Consider the following 19,843-nt stretch of genomic DNA (forward strand, 5'->3'; position numbering starts at 1 on the left):
TGGACCAACAGCTAGGGAGCATTTATAGGACTGACGTGGTACCTTTACATATATGTGACAGTTGTGTAGCTTATTCTACTTGTGGAGCTCCTAGTGCAGAAGCAGAGCCTATCTTTAATGTCTGGCTGGCTTCCAGGAACCTATTCCTCACACTGGGTTGTCTGGCTTGTTCTTACTCCAAGGGGAGGAGCTTAGTCCTACCTCAACAAAGCCATGCTTTGTCAACACTGATGGAAGGCTTACCCCTTTCTGAAAAGAGTGGAGATGGAGGGAGAGAATAAGAGGAGAGGAGGGAGGAGAATATAAAATAAGCAAATAAATTTAATTGATAATAATGAAGAAAAGGTTATTTTAGCTTATTACACAGAAGGCAGAAAGGCCTGAGAGATATGGAGGGATAAGCAAATAGAATCCTGGGTGTAGTTTTCAGAGTCTATAATAGATGAGGAAACACTAAAGTCTTATTAAAATGAATAATATTTCTAAGGAAAGATTTTGGAGAGATTTATTTTGGCTTTTACAGCTAGAATTTAATTTTTATATAGATTCTTCTTACCATATTCCTTGGGTATGTTTCAGTATATAAAGACTCCATAACTTACCATTGCTTGTGTTATTGTCCTTTTGAAAGGACCATTATAATGAGGTCAATAACAATTAGAAGACTAAGACAATCACAGCTTATGGTGTTACTAGAAGCAGATAAGTATCAATGCCATTAAGGGTCTTGGTGCCTATATTTCAACCGCATATAGTATATAAAATATTGTGTGGACCTTGGTCCAGTTTGTCATATTTTCAGGGGTCTAGAAACAAGCACAGATAAGTTTGAAGACAGTTCTCAAAACCATATCACATAAAATGCTTGAGACTAATTATTTCCTTTGAATATTTTAATTCAAATTCCTAAAAGCAATAGTTTGCATAAAGCTCAGTCTTCGCGCCCAGCAGCACTCACAGAACCTTGGACTTTTGTGAGCTACAGTGCCATTTCATCCTGCTACAGAGGACAAACAAGTCCTAGACTTGGGTCATAAACAATCTCCTCATGAAACTTGCTGATTTATAGAAATACACTTTCTCCTTTGGAGGCTTCATTGTATGATTTCATGTTCATTACTAGTCCATTAAAATTAGCATTATTGTACTTATTTTCATAGATGAAAATGAAAGGGGAACCAGGCTATTCACTTGAAATCACATTTGGAAGTGGCAAAGCAAATGTACAAATACAGTTCACATACCTCTGAAATTATTGCTTTCATAATTCCTATACATTATAAAAAAAGAGGCACAGACTGCTCAGTCACTCATTAGGAATACATCATGAAGAGTTCTTGGTTGAGGAAAGAGGGCTAATGAATTTTAATTCCCATGCAGCTCTAACATTTAATCAATAACATTTAATCAATGTGTGTGTGTGTGTGTGTGTGTGTGTGTGTATGTGTGTGTGTGTGTGTGTGTTCAGAATATAAGTTATTCACATAGTGTGTTCAGAATATAAGTTATTCACATACAGATTTTGATCAGACTCATACACTGTAAAATAATTATTTTGTCTGATGCATAGTGAACATTGTCTTCTTACCAAAGCCCTGAATCCTTACTCACTTACATATACTTTCTATCATTTATCGTACTCATATTTATGACAAATGACCTAGTCAATGGGAAAATAGTCTTGTTTTGGACCATTATACTGTAAAACTCATCTATCAAATTCACTGATCATAGCTGCTCCATCACAGGTAAATGTCTACTTTCAGGTGTTACAATGATCAAGCATATTGAAAATTATCCTCTGTAATAAATTCTGAGGTTTACAGTAAAAATCAAGCCTTAAATTGTATCCCAGCCTTTGGTACTATGTTTATAACAATTACAATTGCAAGTTCATATATACAAGCCCCCTTTTTATTTTAGTATAAATATTTCCTTATTGACTTTATGTATGGCTTTAGTTATTTGAAGAAACCCATCCCAATGTCATAATGTATAGTTCTTAATGATGTTTTTAATTCTATAGTTTTTGGGGGGCTGGAGAGATGGCTCAGAGGTTAAGATCACTGCTTGTTCTTCCAAAGGTCCTGAGTTCAATTTCCAGCAACCACATGGTGACTTACAACCATCTGTAATGAAATCTGGTGCCTCCTTCTGGTCTGCAGGGATATATGCATACAGAATACTGTATACATAATAAATAAATAAATCTTTAATACTATATTTTTTATGAGAATTGTAGCCCTTTGTAGAATTCATGTTCTGGTATATAATTAAGTTTAATCTTAGTGCATGGAACTTACTAATCTCTGCTTTTCTTGAATAAGCAAGATGTAGCAGCTCTGTTGTGATTCAATACAGAATATTATGTAAACTATGGCAGAAATAAGGAAGATGTGCAACTCAGAACTGAGATTCTTGGATATGTTATGGGAAAGAAAATGCCAGTGTTTATCCTACTTATTCTTCATTCAAGAAAACCAAATGCAAAATATGTAATCTTTCCATACATATTTGGCTCCAATGTGGACCCTTAAATGACTCACAAATCAGAAAAATCTAATTTGAGCATGGTTTGACTAATTCACTAGTGATCATCACAAATTTTTCAAACACACATCTGTTGAACATTATGTATATGTGGGCCAAATCTTGTTTGTGTGTTTCCAGCTAAGTAACTTAAAACACAACAGCATTTTAACTAAGGAAACATTCCAAGCAAAGATTTGAAGGAAAGCATTCTTATCAGATAATTGTAGAGTATTTGTATACAAAACTTGCTAGAATGATGTTAATCATTTTATTTCTGGTACTTTAATTACAATTCATGTAGCTACATCTTGAAAACTTACACTTCCTCATTTATCTTTTAGAAGACAGGAAATATAATCAAACTAGAAATGAGGATTGCCTTGCTGCACTGATGATAGCTTATGTTGGAAGGATGTGGAACAAGGGGGACACTCTTCCACTGTTGATGGGAGTGCAAACTTACACAGCAACTTTGGAAATCAGTATGGCAGTTTCTCAGAAAACTGGAAATCAATCTCCCTCAAGACCCAACTATAACACTCTTGAGCATATACCCAAAAAATGCCCAATCATGCCACCAGGACACTTGTTCAGTTATGTTTTTAGCAGTATTATTCATAATAGCCAGTACCTGGGAGCAACCTAAATGTCTCTAAACCAAAGAATAGATAAAGAAAATAATATGGTACATATACACAATGGAGTATTACTCAGCTGTAGAAAAAAAGACATCATAAATTTTTTAGGCAAATGGATGGAACTAGAAAAAATCATCTTGAATGAGAGAACCCAGACTCAGAAATATAAACATGGCATGTACTCACTCATAAGTGGTTACTAGGTGTAAAGCAAAAAACAAACAAACTACAACCCACAGCTCCAGAGAAACTAGGAAACAAGGAGGCCCCTAAGAGAAAATATGGATCACCTTGAAAAGGGGAAACATAGATTTCCATGAGTAAACTGTGGATGGGGGGCATTAGAGGGGAGGGGATGGGGGATGAGAACATGAGGGAATGGAATGGTCCATCTAGGGGAGGGACAGAGTAGGAGATCAATAAAAGAGATATCTTGACAGTGGGAGAAATTATAGGGTAAGGGAGAAACCTGGTGCCAGGGAAATCCCCAGGAATCCACAAGGACTACCCCAGATTAGACTATTAGCAACAGTATTGAGAGTGCCTGAGCTGGCCTACCCTAGTAATCAGATTGGTGAATACCCTAACTGTCATTATAGAGCCTTCATCCAGTAACTGAAGGAAACAGATGCAGAGATTCACAACCAAGCACCAGGCCGAGCTCCGGGAGTGCAGTTGAAGAGAGGGAAGAGGGATTACAAGAGCAAGGTGGTGTGTGCGTGTGTGTGTGTGTGTGTGTGTGTGTGTGTGTAAAGATCATGATGGGGAAATCTAGAGACAACTGAACCAACCTTGTAGGAACTCAAAAACATTAGACCACCAACAGCTGTGGGACCTACATGAGGCCAGAATAGACCCTCTGCATATGGGAGAGAGAAGTGTGGCTAGGTCTGTTTGACATGCCCTTAGCAGTATGATCAGGATCTATCCCCAGTGCATGAGCTGGCTTTCTGGATCCCATTACCTATGGTCAGATACTTTGCTTACTCTTGATGCAGCGAGGAGGGGCTGAGTCCTGCCTCAACTGAATGTACCAGCTGTCCCCCCATGGGAGATCTTACACTTTTAGAGGAGAGGATGAGGGGTTGGTCAGAGAGGCAAGGCAGGGTGGGGGGGTTGGACCAGGAGGAGGGATGAGAGAGTGATCTGTGGTTGGTATGTAAAATGAATAAATAAAAACGAGACATTAAAAAAAGAAAATTTGCTATTAAAAAATGCTCTGAGAACTCCCAATTACCACAGCCAAAACCAAACTATAGAATATGTAGTTGACCTTATAATATGTAAAATAATTTTATTTTAATTAAATGATATTAAAAAAGAATTTGATAGATTTTTCCCATAGATGCCAAAATCCACAGATGCTTATGCCCCACGATATTGGCATATGACTGGCAAATGTCCTCCATAAAGTCTAAGAATTCTCTAGATTATTATTATTACTAACATAATTTAGTTGCTATGTAAATAGTTGTAAGATATATTGTTTATGAGATAATGGCATATATATAGTCTTTGTGTTTACTGAAAAGCTAATGGGTTTTACAAAAAATATTATGTCCAATGAATGGCTCAAGCTATGAATATTGTAAGTATTAAGGGCCAAATTAATGGACTATTGCTAAATATTATTAACAATTTTGTATTTTTAGTTAAAATATATTTTAAAAAATTGAATTATGACTTCTTTCAAAAATTCTTATGCTTAATGCTGCACTCTCAAATGACTGTATTGTGCATATGCCTTATATGCAGTATGATACATATAATTCCTTATCTCTAGAAAGGATGGAAGAAGTAGCACTAAGTGAGGTCATAAGATTGAAGCCCCACCCTGTAGCATTGGTAGCCTCACAGGAATTAGCAGGTCCCTGTTTTATATTGTGAGATGTCAAGAGAAGGTGACGGCACATCAGGACATGAATTGTCTCCAGACAACGGCTCCATTGGTTGCTTTGACCTTAAACTTTCTGCCTCCAGAATTATATGGACTATACAAACACCTTTCACTGTTGTTCAGACAATCTAGTCTATATTTTCTTATAGCAAATTAAAGAAACCAAAAGACAATGAAGGTTTTAAAATATGACTTTTGTTACCTGAAACTGCTTAAAAAATAAAAATAAGGACATTATTTCATGTAGGCATAAGGTAATCTTTCTAGTTCTAAATATAGCCCCAATTTCTATTCCTATTTGTCTTAATCCCTATGTATCTATTATCTATTTTAACTTTTCTGTGGTAGTATTGTGTTCCCTGATATATTGTGTGTTCCCCGAAATAAACTTATCTGGGGTCAGAGAGCAGGATGGCCACAATATTAAACAAGAGGATAGGCAGTGGTAGCACATGCCTTTAATCCTAGTATTTCAGAAACAGAAATACCTCTGGATCTCTGAGTTCAAGGCCACATTAGAAACAGCCAGGCATAGTGACAAACGCCTTTAATCCCAGGGAGTGGGGGCAGAAAGAGAAAGATTATGTAAGGGGTGAAGACCAGAAACTAGAAGCATTTGGCTGGTTAAGCATTTGGCTGGTTAAGCATTTGGCTGGTTAAGCTTTTAGGCTTCCAGCAGTAGTTCAGTTGGGACCCATTCTGGATGAGGACTCAGAGGCATCCAGTCTGAGGAAACAAGACCAGCTGAGGAACTGGCGAGGTGAGGTAGATGTGGCTTGTTCTGCTTCTCTGATCTTCCAGCGTTCACCCCAATAACTGGCCTCGGGTTGGAGGAGTGGATACTGACCAGAATGTAATTATGAAAAAATGTCAGTTAAATACATATATAAATTACAACAGTGGCTAGCTAGATGGCTCACCTTGTACAGTGTTAGCTGTAGAAACACAAGTACCTGAGTTTGAATCCCCATAATTCCCATAATAGGAAATCCATACATCGTGGCACAAGCCTGTAATCCCAGCACAAGAGAGACAGAAAGAGACAGAAGCATCCTTGAAGCTGATCAAGAGCAAGTAAGCTAGACAGACTGGAGAGCTTCAGATTTGGGATCAGAAACTGTCCTAACGACGTGGTGGAGAACAATTGAGGCTGGTACAGACCTCTGGCCTCTGTGTGGACCCACACTGACACACACACATACACACAAAAAATGCACACACAAAATACAAAAACAACAAACTCAAAATGCCTTTTAGCTATAAATTACATCAGGTTGGAAAAGTTTAAGGAGATAGGGCAAAAGAAAATCATGATACTGGGTTGATTTCCACAAAGAAACTCATTAAGACAAAATTTGAACAGAACTTGATTAGTAAATGTGTTATTTACAAAAATTAGGATACTAATATTTGATGGAACTGAATTTTTGAAGAGTAGTTTGCAATTCATTTCTAAGCTTAAAATAACTTAAAATTTTTTAAAATACGTATCTTCATTTGACAAAGAAGTTAAACCTAATTGTTTCAATGACTTGCTCAAAATAATGAGAAAAATCACAGCTGTAATTTGTTTCTGCTTACTGATTTTCCTGCTTGATAATGATCAGTAAAAATTAAGAAGGCTTTGCTCAACTTCCTAAGTCATTTACCCCTTTTTACCTTGGTTTGAAGAATGTAGGTAAAATATAAAACAATTCACAGAGAGGTGTGGACGCTCATGCAAGCATTTGTTCATGACTTCCTAAGTCAACACTTCTGTTCTTCCCGTCTCCAGAGATAAGGTTTAATCTTAAACTTCACTAAGTTCCTTTGCCAGCTGGTAACATGTTTTACTTATGAATCAGAGTGGATATTCCATTAAAAAAATCTTTAGTCTTAGCTCTCCCATCAAGCACTGTAGCACAGTGTCTCTTCAGAGTAGTGCTGTCATATGGATTTGAGAAAGAAATGATAAAAGCAAGAAAAAAAGAGAATGCAAAGGTAAGGCTTAACAACTCCTGAAAGAGACTTAATTGAACACAATATTAAACCTGTTCCAGAAAACAATATCTTAGGCAATCAAACTAAGTCTTAGAGTAGTATTGCTAATTCATCAAAATGATTAGAACAAAAGTTATCCTTATAGGACATATCTCTATATTCTTAAATCAGAATACCTGTGTCTGCTTTATTCTTATTTAATTCCCAGTTTTCTTAGTGAGCCAGAGAAACTGCAGTAAGATCAATGGCTTTGTGCCAATAGGATAACCACTTAGAACATGTCAAAATAATGACAGTGCACTTTATGTAGATATCTAATCAGTATTTCAATTATGTCATGTCTTCTATACTTAAAACACAGTATAAAAACAAAGCCAGTGTAGACCATATTATATTCTTCATTTTAGCTGCTTCTGTTACAATACAGGTGGCAAACAGAATGTAAATAGGCACAAACAGACATAAAAGTGAGCAAGACAATTAAATCATTCTGTTCAGCATAGATTGAATAGGGAATTTTCATCCAAAACTATGTGGTTGTCTGAAATCCAATCCATATCTGAAAATTCTCCTATCCTCCAACTTTTAGTTTTATAATTTTCCAATAGTCTTTGGGATTTGTCATTTCCATTTATAAATTAATAAAACAGTAAAGATGGAAGTATACACTTAAATAATTGTGGGTTTCTGCATTTTACTATCACATTAGGATATATTCTATGTCAAATATTATGAAAACCATACCAAACACATTTTGAATTACTGATTTTATGTGGAGAAAATTTATCTAATTCTTTTTCTGATACTGGATTGTTATGAGCTAAAAATTACTGCCTGTTTCTTTAAAAACACGAATTTATTTGTATCTCACAGAGCTGATCAATGTCTAAATTCTTTTGAAACCAACAGGAATTCCAGGCTTCTATTAGCAAGCTAAGAAAGTAAGGATAAGGGTCTTCACCAACTAACTGATTACAGAGATATTTGGGAAACTATTTCCTATCTGTTCCTACATAAACAACAAGAACAAAAACACCAATACTTTCTCTTATATTTCGATCTGACTAAACACAACATATATATTTAGAGGATGAAAGGTTTTCTATTTGATATATATATATTTTTTTATGCTGAAATATATATAACACATATTCAACCACAGAGATATTCTTTTCCTAAGTAATTAGTACTTTGGATTTGTTATTTTCCTTTTGTGTGTTTTATTTTTAAGACATCCCAAAGGAATATGATTTGTAATTCATCTCATTAATGTTATTTACTTTGTGGTGAAATTTCCTTTCTGCACCAGTGAGTGTAGCCACAGTATTGGGAGATACTGAAGCTTGTGGAGGAAGGTGGACTTGTGTGTACTGAAGGACATGAGTGGGGGATGTTCACCAACACTTTCAGTTTAAAGGAATGTGAGTCAGAAATATTGCATTTCTCTACATTTGATTTCTAGTGGATAATAGGTATAAATTCTCCCTGAATGGGTGAGGAAGAAGGGGGAGTAGAATAAAAAAGCCAAGGATGATGTTAGCAATGAGAGCAGCCGATTATGGAAGTTGCAGGAAGCACATATTCCTGTGAAAGCAAAGGCCTAGTTGAAGCCATCGGCTGGCAGTCCACTACAGTTAACAAAACCGAAAACTACTTAATACCTGGGACAGAGTCTTGTAAACATATTTTTTGGGGGTAGGTTCAAGCAATTGGGGCACATTAAGTGAGAAATACCAAGATGAGTGGAAAATTGTGCTGAAAAACTACACCAGTGTCCCATGGAGGCTGGGAAATGTGGCCTCTGTGTACAGCGAACAGATCCACTCTGACATGCCCAGCAGAAGCAAGGCCTTTTTACTCCACTTCCTCCCATAAGAAAGGATAAAGAATGCTGGACAGCAGTAACTAACCGTGGGGAATGTTACTCTAAACAGAACTCAGCCATGGTAATATAGGGTTTTTTCTTTAATTTTGTGTGCATTCACATTCAATAATTTATTAATTTATATTTTACAAAAGCAAAGATAATGATTATTACATTGAATGCCCAATCACAATATATTTTGTATATTTTTAGTATTTAACTGATGTGTTTGTGTGTATATTTGTGGAAGGTTGTTCACATGAGTATAGAGTCATGGAAACAAGAAATTTGTGAACTGCCCTACTTTGGTACGGGTAACTGTACTTGTGCCCTCTGCAAGAGCATTACATATTCTTACCCTTTAAGACATCTCACCTGCTCCTCCAATATCTTATATCATTACTTAAATAATAAAATTAAATAATAGATGTCTGTAGTTGGGATACCCACAGCAGATGTCAGTATTTCGGTTTTATATGTGAGGAAACAAATCTTTAGTGACACTAGGCAACGTACCTTACATTATACACCCACAATAAGTGGCAGAATCAGCAATACAGCCTGTCAATATGATACACTCTGTACATAAATTTTGTGACCCAATAAAGCCATGAAACTTGTCACAGTCATCTATGACTTCTGGTATCTGTAATTCTAGTTATTTAGTCTGTGGCCAGCTCCTGAACATGGAAATGGTTTGACATTATCTGATGTCTTTGAGAAACATTTATGCTATCACATTGTCTTACTTTCTGATCACTTGATAAGGTATATAGGTATATTCCATATCTTTGTATATAATATTTAGTCCTCTGTCCTACACATACATCTGATCACAGTTATTGCATACCTTAACTAAGCAAAAAAAAAAAAAAACCAAAAAACAAAAAACAAAACCAAACAAAAAAACCATTGATTTTATTGCCCTAGGAAATGTAATGGGTTTGAAGTTATTTTCATTTTTCTGCTTCTTCAGATCCCTAATCCCCACCCCCCCCCCAATTCAAATTGTTAGCTTATCTTTACAGGATATATATATATATACTCTGTGTTAAAGACAAATTGTTACTATGAGGTCTAATACTTGTTGTTCTGGATAAGACCCTCTGTCCATCTCAAGTTCTTAAAGCTTTTTACTTTTTTATTTTAGTCATGGGTGGCTTCATTGTACTCATCTGTAACTTGTGCACTTCATTGGAAACACTTATATTAACACCTTTCAATACACATCATGCAAGAAAAAACACACTTACTTGCATGTCCAATAATATCTGTCAGCAGTTCTAATTGTGTGACACACACACAACTTTTTCTGTGATATAGACTATTTCATAGCCCAGTCTGGCCTTCAATTGCTGTGTAGCCAAGAATAAGGATGACCTTGAAGTCCTAATTCTCCTGTCTCTATTTCTCAAATGAGATTGAAGACATGCACAATCATGCCAACAAATCTTGTAATATTTGCCATAGGAAATAAACACAATATTGTTTAATAACCTAATCTACATTTGTAATTGAATCAACTTACAGCACGATTTTTTGTAATTTTAAGTTGATATTTAGAGTTACATCTATTCTGAATATGAGACATAAAGAGGGATGGATATATTATGTATTTTATAATTTTGTAGATTTGAAAAATGTCAATTTGACCCTGCTGTGTCTAAAAGTATCTATACATGGTCACAAAAGTATGGTTATGTTCAAAACATTCTCTTTGTGAATTATTTGAATATCATGATCAATCAAAGAAAGACTAAAGAAAGCTTAATTCATATATTACATAGCATGTTAGATTCTTGGCCAAAACCTTGGATTATAATTATTGTTTTCATTATTTTTTAACATTTAATTTTTTTTATTTATCAGTTAGGGACCCATGTTAGGATGAATGGGTGGTATTCAGAGCACAACTTTCAGGGTTTAGTTTCTTTTTCCACCATGTGAGTCCTGGGGATCAAATTCACATCATTGCTTGGTGTCATTGCTTGGTGGCAGGTGGCTTTTCCAGTATTTTTGTGTGTTTGTGTGTGCAAGGAAACAAGTTAAGATGGAGTGAGAAAAATATAAAACACCAATGATCTTAATAGTTGCATAAGAGAATTACTGTAATATATATTATAATTTCTTCATATTTAAGTGTGCTTTTTTTTTAACTTAAGGAAAACGCAAGTCACTGGTCAAAACTGAATCCCGATCCACAGGCTTAAGACATATTAACAATTTATATCTTTCTGCTTCCCATAAAAAAATGGGTATCTTAAACATTACAAAGAAACAATAAATATTAAAACATTAACTTGAACTATGTAGGTATTCATTAACTTTTTTTTTTCAAAATTTTAACCCATTCATGTGAAAAAAAAAAATCACCAATATAAAATATCTAATATTCTTTTTTGATCTTTCAAACAAAAAAATCCTGATTTCTCAGCAACTGTTTCAGTAAACTATGCTACATTTTGTGAGGAATATACAGTTAAGATTAGTGAGATGGAAGAAAAATATATAGTGATATAGTTCACTTACTGATCTATCCTATTCAGAACTCTTTTTTACCAGTACTGAATGCCACACTGAGGAATTTGGGACATCTTAATACTTTGAAAAGCCTATTGCCTGGGAATAAGGTCTAAGAAAATTGAGCATCAGGCCATGTTCTCTTAACATGCCCTTTAGGTTACAGAGTTCTCAAAGGAACGTTTCCTATGCAAGTATTGAGACAAAAAGATAAAAAGTTAAAAAAAAAACCCTCCATTTGGCTGCCAAATGCCACCAATACATACACCATAAACTGTTCATCATTTGTCTAATAGTATCTCAAATTGAGTTCTACTCATGCTCATATGTAACAAAAAGAACATTTTCCAAATCAAGAAAAAAAAAAAAAAAACAGTTCTATGAAAATAACAAAGAAACTTAATTTGAACCACTTATAACTGAAGCCATGAGGTCATTAATTTCATGTTGCACTTTGTAATGCTAAGTATGGGGAAAGATACTTAAGTATGGATGTAGACATAATTGATAAGGTATGGACATAATTGACAAGGTATTACAAAACTGCCTACTAGAGAATCAACTGTGGTGTTTTTAGAAAGGAGCAGATGGTTTCTTCTATGGCATAGACACTGGTAAGTTGAGGATATTTCTGTAAATAACTCTACAACTTCTCACTCATGCTCTTATAAATACCCCTGACGAAACTTAGTGGATCACAGAAATAAAATAAAACAAAAAACACAGCAAAGAAAAACCATGAGAGCTGGTGATGGCGACTAGCTAGGGAGGCAAAGGATATCAGTGGAAGTCGGAGGAAGGAATTTCTTAAGAATATTAGGTATAGCTTTGAATATGGTCAAGATTAATTAAATACATACATGAAATTGTCATAATGAAACTCATCATGTCCAATTATTATATACTGGCAAAAACCTTTCAATATCAACTGGTGGAAGAACCATATCACTTCATTTTTTAGTGGGTCATCTTGTTCTAATTGTAGTAATAAGAGCTTAGCAGCACATTCCAGTAGTGGTAAACCAGGCCTCTAAGATTTAAGACAAGAGCACCATGCCTTAAGCTATGGCTTTACTATTTCACCTGACACAGTAGTTAATGACAGAAACATTATAAACTCTCTCCAAAAGGAACAATTTCTGCTTTTATCAATAAATAAAAAGGTAACAGCTCTTCATTCAACCACAGACATTGACAGTAACCATTTGGAACTTTGAAAGGCCAAATACCCTACCTTGCCTACATAGAGGGGATCTGAACCCATGTATTCTTCCAGCACGAAGAACTGATTCCACACCCAACTGCGCTTTGTTCGGGATCTCCCTGACTGAAAATATGGCTTGGATCTGGACCTTGGCAGCTCAGCTTGACTCGTCCCAGAGAAGCACAGGAGGAGAGCTATAAGCTGTAGAAAATGGCACAACTCTACTTTGCCCAGCTTCATCTTTTTTTTCTTCCTTTTCCCTGTGTAAGGAAAAAACCTTGACAAGAGAACAGGCACAGTTCTAGTTGGCTTGGTGGCTTTTGCCTCCGGCAGTGTGTCAGCTGGGAGTCCAGAGATAATAATCTGTAGAGTACTTCACTGGAAGAGGTCACCAGTGCTGAGCAGTTCTTGCCAAAGAATGGTGTAATAGGTACCTAGAACAAAGACAAGACCTCATGTCAGAAACTAGAACATGTAATCGGACTAAGAATTCAGTCATGAACAATACTGAATTTCCAAAAATAGTGTTTGGATAATCATTAAAATATTAATATGTACACTTAGAAAATTACAATAATAATAGACACATTTATACATAATTACTGCCCTTTGCAGAACTATCTTTTTTCTACAGCACAATTTCCATGTTTCTTCTAGGGCATAGCATTTAATCATATGATTTCCTTTACACAAATGTAGAAAATTATTTTAATTCATTATTTTAAAGTTAGCAACTTTATAGATTTTAATGTCAGTTGCCTTCATTGATATTAGGATGTGAAAACTAAATATATCAAAGCAGGGATTTAAGCAACTGGGAAGCATATGTGCTGGTTTAAATCTCTTCAATGAAACTGTAAAGAAAAATAAAGTACATAGTGATTCACAACTGACTGATTCTGAGTCACAACACCAGCTGTTTTGATGTGTTCTGATTTGATTGTGATCATCCGAAAAGCTGAGTGGCTTCCATTTTCTACCCTTCAAACTTATTGTCATGTGTACTGTGCAGCATGGTTGCTATGCTAGTTCATTTAGTCATTTGTTATTCCATGAATCTTTATTAAATGCTTTATAATGTGACTTCTGTGTAGTGGCCTTCCTCCATAAGCAGTTACAGAATTGACTCATAATGTACCATAGGTAGGCAAGGAAACAACTATATTTGTTGAATCTTTGGCTTGCAACCAGGTGGTGCTTCAGGGGCAGCACAAGAAAAAATCCTTTTTCTGGTGTCTATTTAGTGCAGGCACAGAGTCCTGATTATGCAAGAGATATAAAATCAGTTCCAAAACAAACTTCCTTCTACACCCCCAAAACACAGAGGAATAAGAATTTACAAGATTCTCACTTAAATCACTATGTTGCACTGTGTGAATTCATTTTACAATAGGATAGTATAGAAGGCTCTCCCCACCCTCTCTCTCTTTCTATCTCTCTGGGTGTGTGGTATGTGTATGTATGTGTGTGTTTGTGTGTTTGTGTGTGTGTGTGTGTGTGTGTGTGTGTGTGTGTGTGTATTTTGAGAGTAGATAAAATATCAATAGTATAAACGTTCCCTACCTATTAAAACAGAAAAAGTATTATTCTTAGAAGTTCTTATATCTTTCATTTTAACTATCTACTCTGTAATAAGAACGTGTACCAATCAATAGATAAGTTCTTTAGACATTTAAAAATTAAGAAAATAGTATGTAAATAGAAGAAAAATGAATATAGAATTATCTAAATTTCTTGAGAATGTAAACCAGTTCACAAATCAAAGAAGAAACAAATCCAACTGCCCTTTAGCTCTGTTAAAAGCTATCATATAACTTTAAAAAACTATCTGTATATAACATTTTGGTATTCCATAGAGGACTTCCAAAAGATCCAACATTCAGAAAATAATACACCCTTCTAACCACCAGAATGAGGTACTTCCATTAAACTATAGGAACTATATCCTGCAGTAAATTGAAAGTCCCCAAATCCAGTGCCAAAGGCAAAGTGAAACAGATCAAGAGGGGACAGAGTGGATGGGGGAATTAAGTTACAAAAATACAAAGGGATAGAAGGCTAATGTGCAGCAGAGTAGATTAAAACTACTCTGTGGTCCATTCTGTGTTTCAAACACAGCAGATCAGCAGGGAGAGTCAAGCAAGCCCAAGGGTGCAGTGAGTTTGTGTAAGGAGGGGTAAAGCAGGTTTGCCTTTCCTGCATCTAACAACAGAGTGGATTTCTGGGCACCAGGAAAAGATGCTGTGGTCAAAGTAGTCAGATGGCACACAACAAGGAAAAGTTCCAGTTTCTCAGCTCTCATTTCTTTGGAGAAATTACTTTTTAAAATTAAAACTGGATTTTTTCCTTAGGACAAAAAAATAAATAAATTCAAGGTAAACAAATTATATTGCATAGGTTATGGAATGCCTGAGAGGACTTTGTGCCATTGGTTCAGCATGAAAATATATCAAATTTTTAAAATAAATAAACATTAACAGCAAATTATTTTTGGAATTCAAAACTTGGGGTGTTAGTCCAAAAACATGTTGGGAAAGAATATGGGTGTTTCCATCTGATGCACCAATATTAAACTTAACAATGCATAATTAAGCTTATGAATCTAAAATCCATAATCTTTGATAACAAAAAATTAGAAGAAACTAAGTAAACTCTAAGATAAGGCCTCAAACATCTTAGCTTACCTGATGAAAATAATTGCAGTGACAGCAACAATAGCAATAGTATCTTGGTAGAAATAGGCAAGAAATTATAAAATGCTAAGAGTAGTTTTGGGAATATATAAAATCTATTAAAATAGCTGTTATGGTTATTATTATCATGATCATTTTCTGTGTTTGAAACATTATAAGAAAACTGAAGGTTGTTAGTGAATTAATGTTATTTTTTATTTCAATATTTCCAATAGTAAAATCATTTAGATACTTGTTACCCTAAAAGAAAACATTCTAAAAAGGGAGATTTGATGCAAGGGAACTATACACTCATGAATCAAAAACAGTCACAAGGATGAGAGACTCAAAATGCTTGCTGGTGGAAATTTTTAACTATTTTCAAAAGATGTTTTAGTAATTAAAACAGAAGTTAATTTAAGTAAATCAAGGATATCCACTTACTTTGGAGAAAGAGACCATAATACTAATGGGGCCAGATGACGAGGGTCTTGCTATACAACCTTAGGTCCCTCTATAATTTCATTTTCTGTATGTAAAAAAATGAAAAGCCTAGAGGAAATACCACTACAAAGTCTGAGGTATTCCCAAAGTCCTCCTTTTAGGGTATTAATGATTGCTTAGGAGTAATAGTGCTGTAAAACTGATGAAAGCCTACTGTTCATAATTCAAGATGAAGAGTTTGAGAAGTGTAAAATGGAATCAGATTGTAAAAGAAGCACTTGGCCTTCTTCTGAAGCACAGTGTGCTCTGTAACAAACCTTGTTCAATTTATTTTATTGTCTCTTGAAGATTATTTCTCATCTATACAAAACCATTGGAGATTAGTCAAAGCAACTAGAACATAGAGAAAAGTCTAATCACTGAACACATCATGACTCTTGAGAAAATATAAAGAAAGGAAGATACCTGAGAATTGTATGCTCTCTTGTTTAAATAAAGGATTTTAAAAGTAGCTGAAATGAGAGCTAACCTTGATGCACAGGTATGTACACATTGTCATTATAGCTATGGAATCTAGAACAGAGTAGACATTCAGAAATGTCTTTAGAGAATGTCTGTATTTATTGTGATCTATTTAATCTGTAGTGTGGAAAAGTAATTGCATAACAAGTCAATATATGAATTCTTTGGCAATTCTTGAATGTTAATGAATATCAATCATTTTGTATACAATTGTAATGTATTTTGCTCTAGCATTTGAATTATTTGTTATGCTCTTAACCAATCATCTTTATTTTTCTTTTAGCCTGAAATATTACACCAGAATAATTTCATTGGTTTTGTGTACAAGATAGGATAGTGGAATTCTGTTATGCGATGCAGATAGATGTCACTGTAGTTCTCTTTATAGAATTATTTTAAAAATCAGAAAATAGTATTTATATTACTGTGATTTGAACTTAGTGTGCTTGTGTCATATTCACCAATATGTTTTTTAAGGCAACATTCTCTAAATCTTTGCTTCCTTTGCAAACCAATGTGATTCTCAAGATAAAATTACTATATAGCATTTCAGCAAACTCACTGTGCCCTCAGTTGGTATATCATGTAAAAAAAAGAACTCTAACTTTTATTTCAATAAAGATAAACATAAATATAACAAAACCCTGGAGTTATTTCTGTATATATCAAACATAAATAACTAAAATTTAAAATTTCATCATGTATTGTGTAACTTTTCCAAATAGTTTTCCTTTGTTCTCATGATAGATGTAATGGTATCATAGTACCACTTAAGCATGTGAATGATTTTAAGCACTGAACAAATTACTTTTGTCAATATTTCATAATAAAGTCAATATTATCTCCTAAATCTGTGTCCTAAATCAAGAATATTACTTCACTGTTTTTCCTGCTGCCTTCCCACATATCTGAGTTTTACATGCACATGTTAACAAAGAACTTATGTCAGAAATGAGCAGAGATGGCAGTGTCCATACTCTAAGCTGGATATCCTGTCCTCGTGGATTAACTAAGTTAAGTGGTAAACTCTCTGGGGTTTTGAACAACTGATCTTTTTTACTACTGATGGCTCAGAAAATGTATAAACAAATGTACTGATAATGGAGATAATTTCTACAAATCGTGATCGTTTGGGGGATGATGATAGATTTGGAGCATTGCAACTGAGAAAAAAGGTAATTCCTAATATCGGAGAAGAGGATTAAAAGCGGTTCAGAGAAAACTGTTTACGAGGGAACTGCACTAGCTGGAAATGTGAAAGGAAAATACTGAAGGAGATTTTAAAGTACTTCTGTTTGCTACTTATACGTTAAGGGAAAGATTTATAATTTATTTATAATAATTTTTTCTGAAGTTGCTTATATAAATTTACTGTAAGTATTACCATGATAAGTGTAATATACTTATTAATCAAGCACATTAAATGTCAGTGCCCTGGAAAGAAAATGTTAAATGTATTGAAGCCCAGAGAAAAGGGAAAATGCTGAGCATCAATCAATCTGACGGTACTTATGTAACCAACACCAGTCATTTGAACTAAACCAATTTGCTCCATACATTAGCTTCACCATAGTTGCAAGGAATTATTTCCGAGTAGATTGTTTATTATATATTTAGGCTTATTAGAGAATATTATTTTATCAAAATGAGTTCATTGTTATAAATTTTTGACTATTTTCATTTCCTGTAATTTCTGTCACACCATTTTTAAAATCTAAACAAGTATCTGTTATTCTCTTAATGAAATGTTTTATTTATAGTTAGAAGTAATGATTGAGGGTCCCTACTTAACCAAAAAATAGTAAAAGTTTTTATGCTTCAGCAGATCATCAATCAGCAAAAGTGAAAATTGCCTAGAGGCTGTGCCATCTGAATTAAAGTTAGCACACTAGGAACATGATGAGCAGTGTAAAGTAGATCATATTCAGCCCCTGCATGCTAGCAGATAGCTATAAGAGCTTTTAAAGCATACTTAAGAATGCATTAAGGGCTGTAAAGATGGCTCAGGCTTTAAAAGGCGAGGTTTCCAGCTAAAATGCACTGAGGTGCTCCCTGTGACTCCAGTACCTGGGAGGCAGAGGATAGCATTCAAGGCTATCCTAGCTTATAGACAGACACCTTGGTTGAAAAACAAATATGAACAGCAACTAAAAGATTGTCTGACAGTGTAGATGTGTACTATTGTGTTTTGAGAAAAGAACACTGTGTTAAATGCTTTATACAAACAGATGTGATATGCAATCATGGATAATATGACAGGAAACAGATTACTGGCTTAGATTTTGTAGAAACTGGAATATATTTATTGATGTCCACTATAACTAAGCAACAGATTATCTCAATTCAAGAACTTTTTTATCCACAGTTTTGCTAAACTCTAGTCAAGCAACAACTGCTTCTGTTGTCTGGAGTCTGTATCAAGTCTAGTTCTGAAAATGCTTTAATAACACATAATTTACTTTCTATTTGATAATATTGATTTAAAGCAAGAGGGCCTAGCACTTTAAAATTAGTATAATTCATGATTAAATAAAACAGGATAGTGCAAAAGTAGGTGAAATAGTTTGCATTTTTTTTAAAGAAAAGTAACAGTAGAACATTATATTTGAAGACTGTTAATATATTTAGTAGAAGGGACCATGAGATCCAGAAACAAATCCATAACAGTTGCCTGACAAGCACTTCCAGAATTTAACTGCTATTCCTTTGGGTGCGTTGTTCTCATATCATTAATAATCACTAATACAAAATTATTGCTGTAATAATAACAACTGAAGAATCATTGTGCTGTTGGTCTATTGGAAGGAAACTGTCATGTCCAAGATTGTTTTAAAGTTTTAGTACATTTTGACAAACAACACATTTTAAATGAATCTTTATGAAAGAAAAACAACACACTTGCTTAAAAGCAGAAATGTAAGAACACCAGTAGTTAGAAGGTACTGTACAGAATATACATATTCAGTATATATATCCCTTTAAGATCTTCATGCACCCTTGCTTCCCCAGGAGAGCAGGCACCTGTGACCAATAAGGTCTTTTCTGTTATTTAAAAAAGTTAGAGTAGTTGGTTTGGCATAATGTATATTACATCTCATAGTTGCTTTTGTTTATTTATAAAGTAAAATCATTTAATACTTTTTAAATAAAGAAATGCATTAAAATATCTTTCAGTTAATGGCTGAGCACATCAGAGTTCTGCATTTGAGAGAGAAGACTCAGAAAAGAAACCTTTCAGATTATTAGCCACATTTCTTTCCTACTGTGTCCTTACAAGCTGTGGTAGTAAAGGCAATTTCTATGAAACAGTCAAGAAAATGTCACCTCAATGCTAAGAATGAAATACTCTGTTTTTTTTTTTTTTTTTTTTTGAGTTCATGCTGGAGAAAAACGTGAAGAACTCACAAATGTTCTGCTCTTGATACTTACTGAAAGGTGTTGATAAAGTCACAGAGGAGTAAAATAAGAAAAATGAATTCTACAGAATCCTCATGAAAAGTCCAAGGTCACACAGATCCTTCCTGATGGTAGTGGGACACTCAGGTGGCAGCAGCATTCTCAGATGTTTGC

General features: G+C 34.5%; 1 protein-coding gene across 10 annotated transcripts in view; it reads right to left on the reverse strand.

Annotated features, from left to right (window-relative positions):
* Cdh7 (cadherin 7) overlaps positions 1 to 19,843 on the reverse strand; it is a 133,717-nt gene that overhangs the window by 109,454 nt on the left and 4,420 nt on the right. For all 10 annotated transcript variants that reach the window (XM_036202906.1, XM_036202901.1, XM_036202900.1 and 7 more), the window contains one exon: positions 12,666 to 13,069. In XM_036202906.1, coding sequence (XP_036058799.1) covers positions 12,666 to 12,875 — 210 coding nt within the window. In that variant the 5' untranslated portion in view covers positions 12,876 to 13,069. The remainder of the gene's footprint in view (positions 1 to 12,665; positions 13,070 to 19,843) is intronic.

This window comes from Onychomys torridus, chromosome 11 (assembly GCF_903995425.1).
Source record: "Onychomys torridus chromosome 11, mOncTor1.1, whole genome shotgun sequence".
In the NCBI taxonomy this organism is placed as follows: domain Eukaryota; kingdom Metazoa; phylum Chordata; class Mammalia; order Rodentia; family Cricetidae; genus Onychomys; species Onychomys torridus.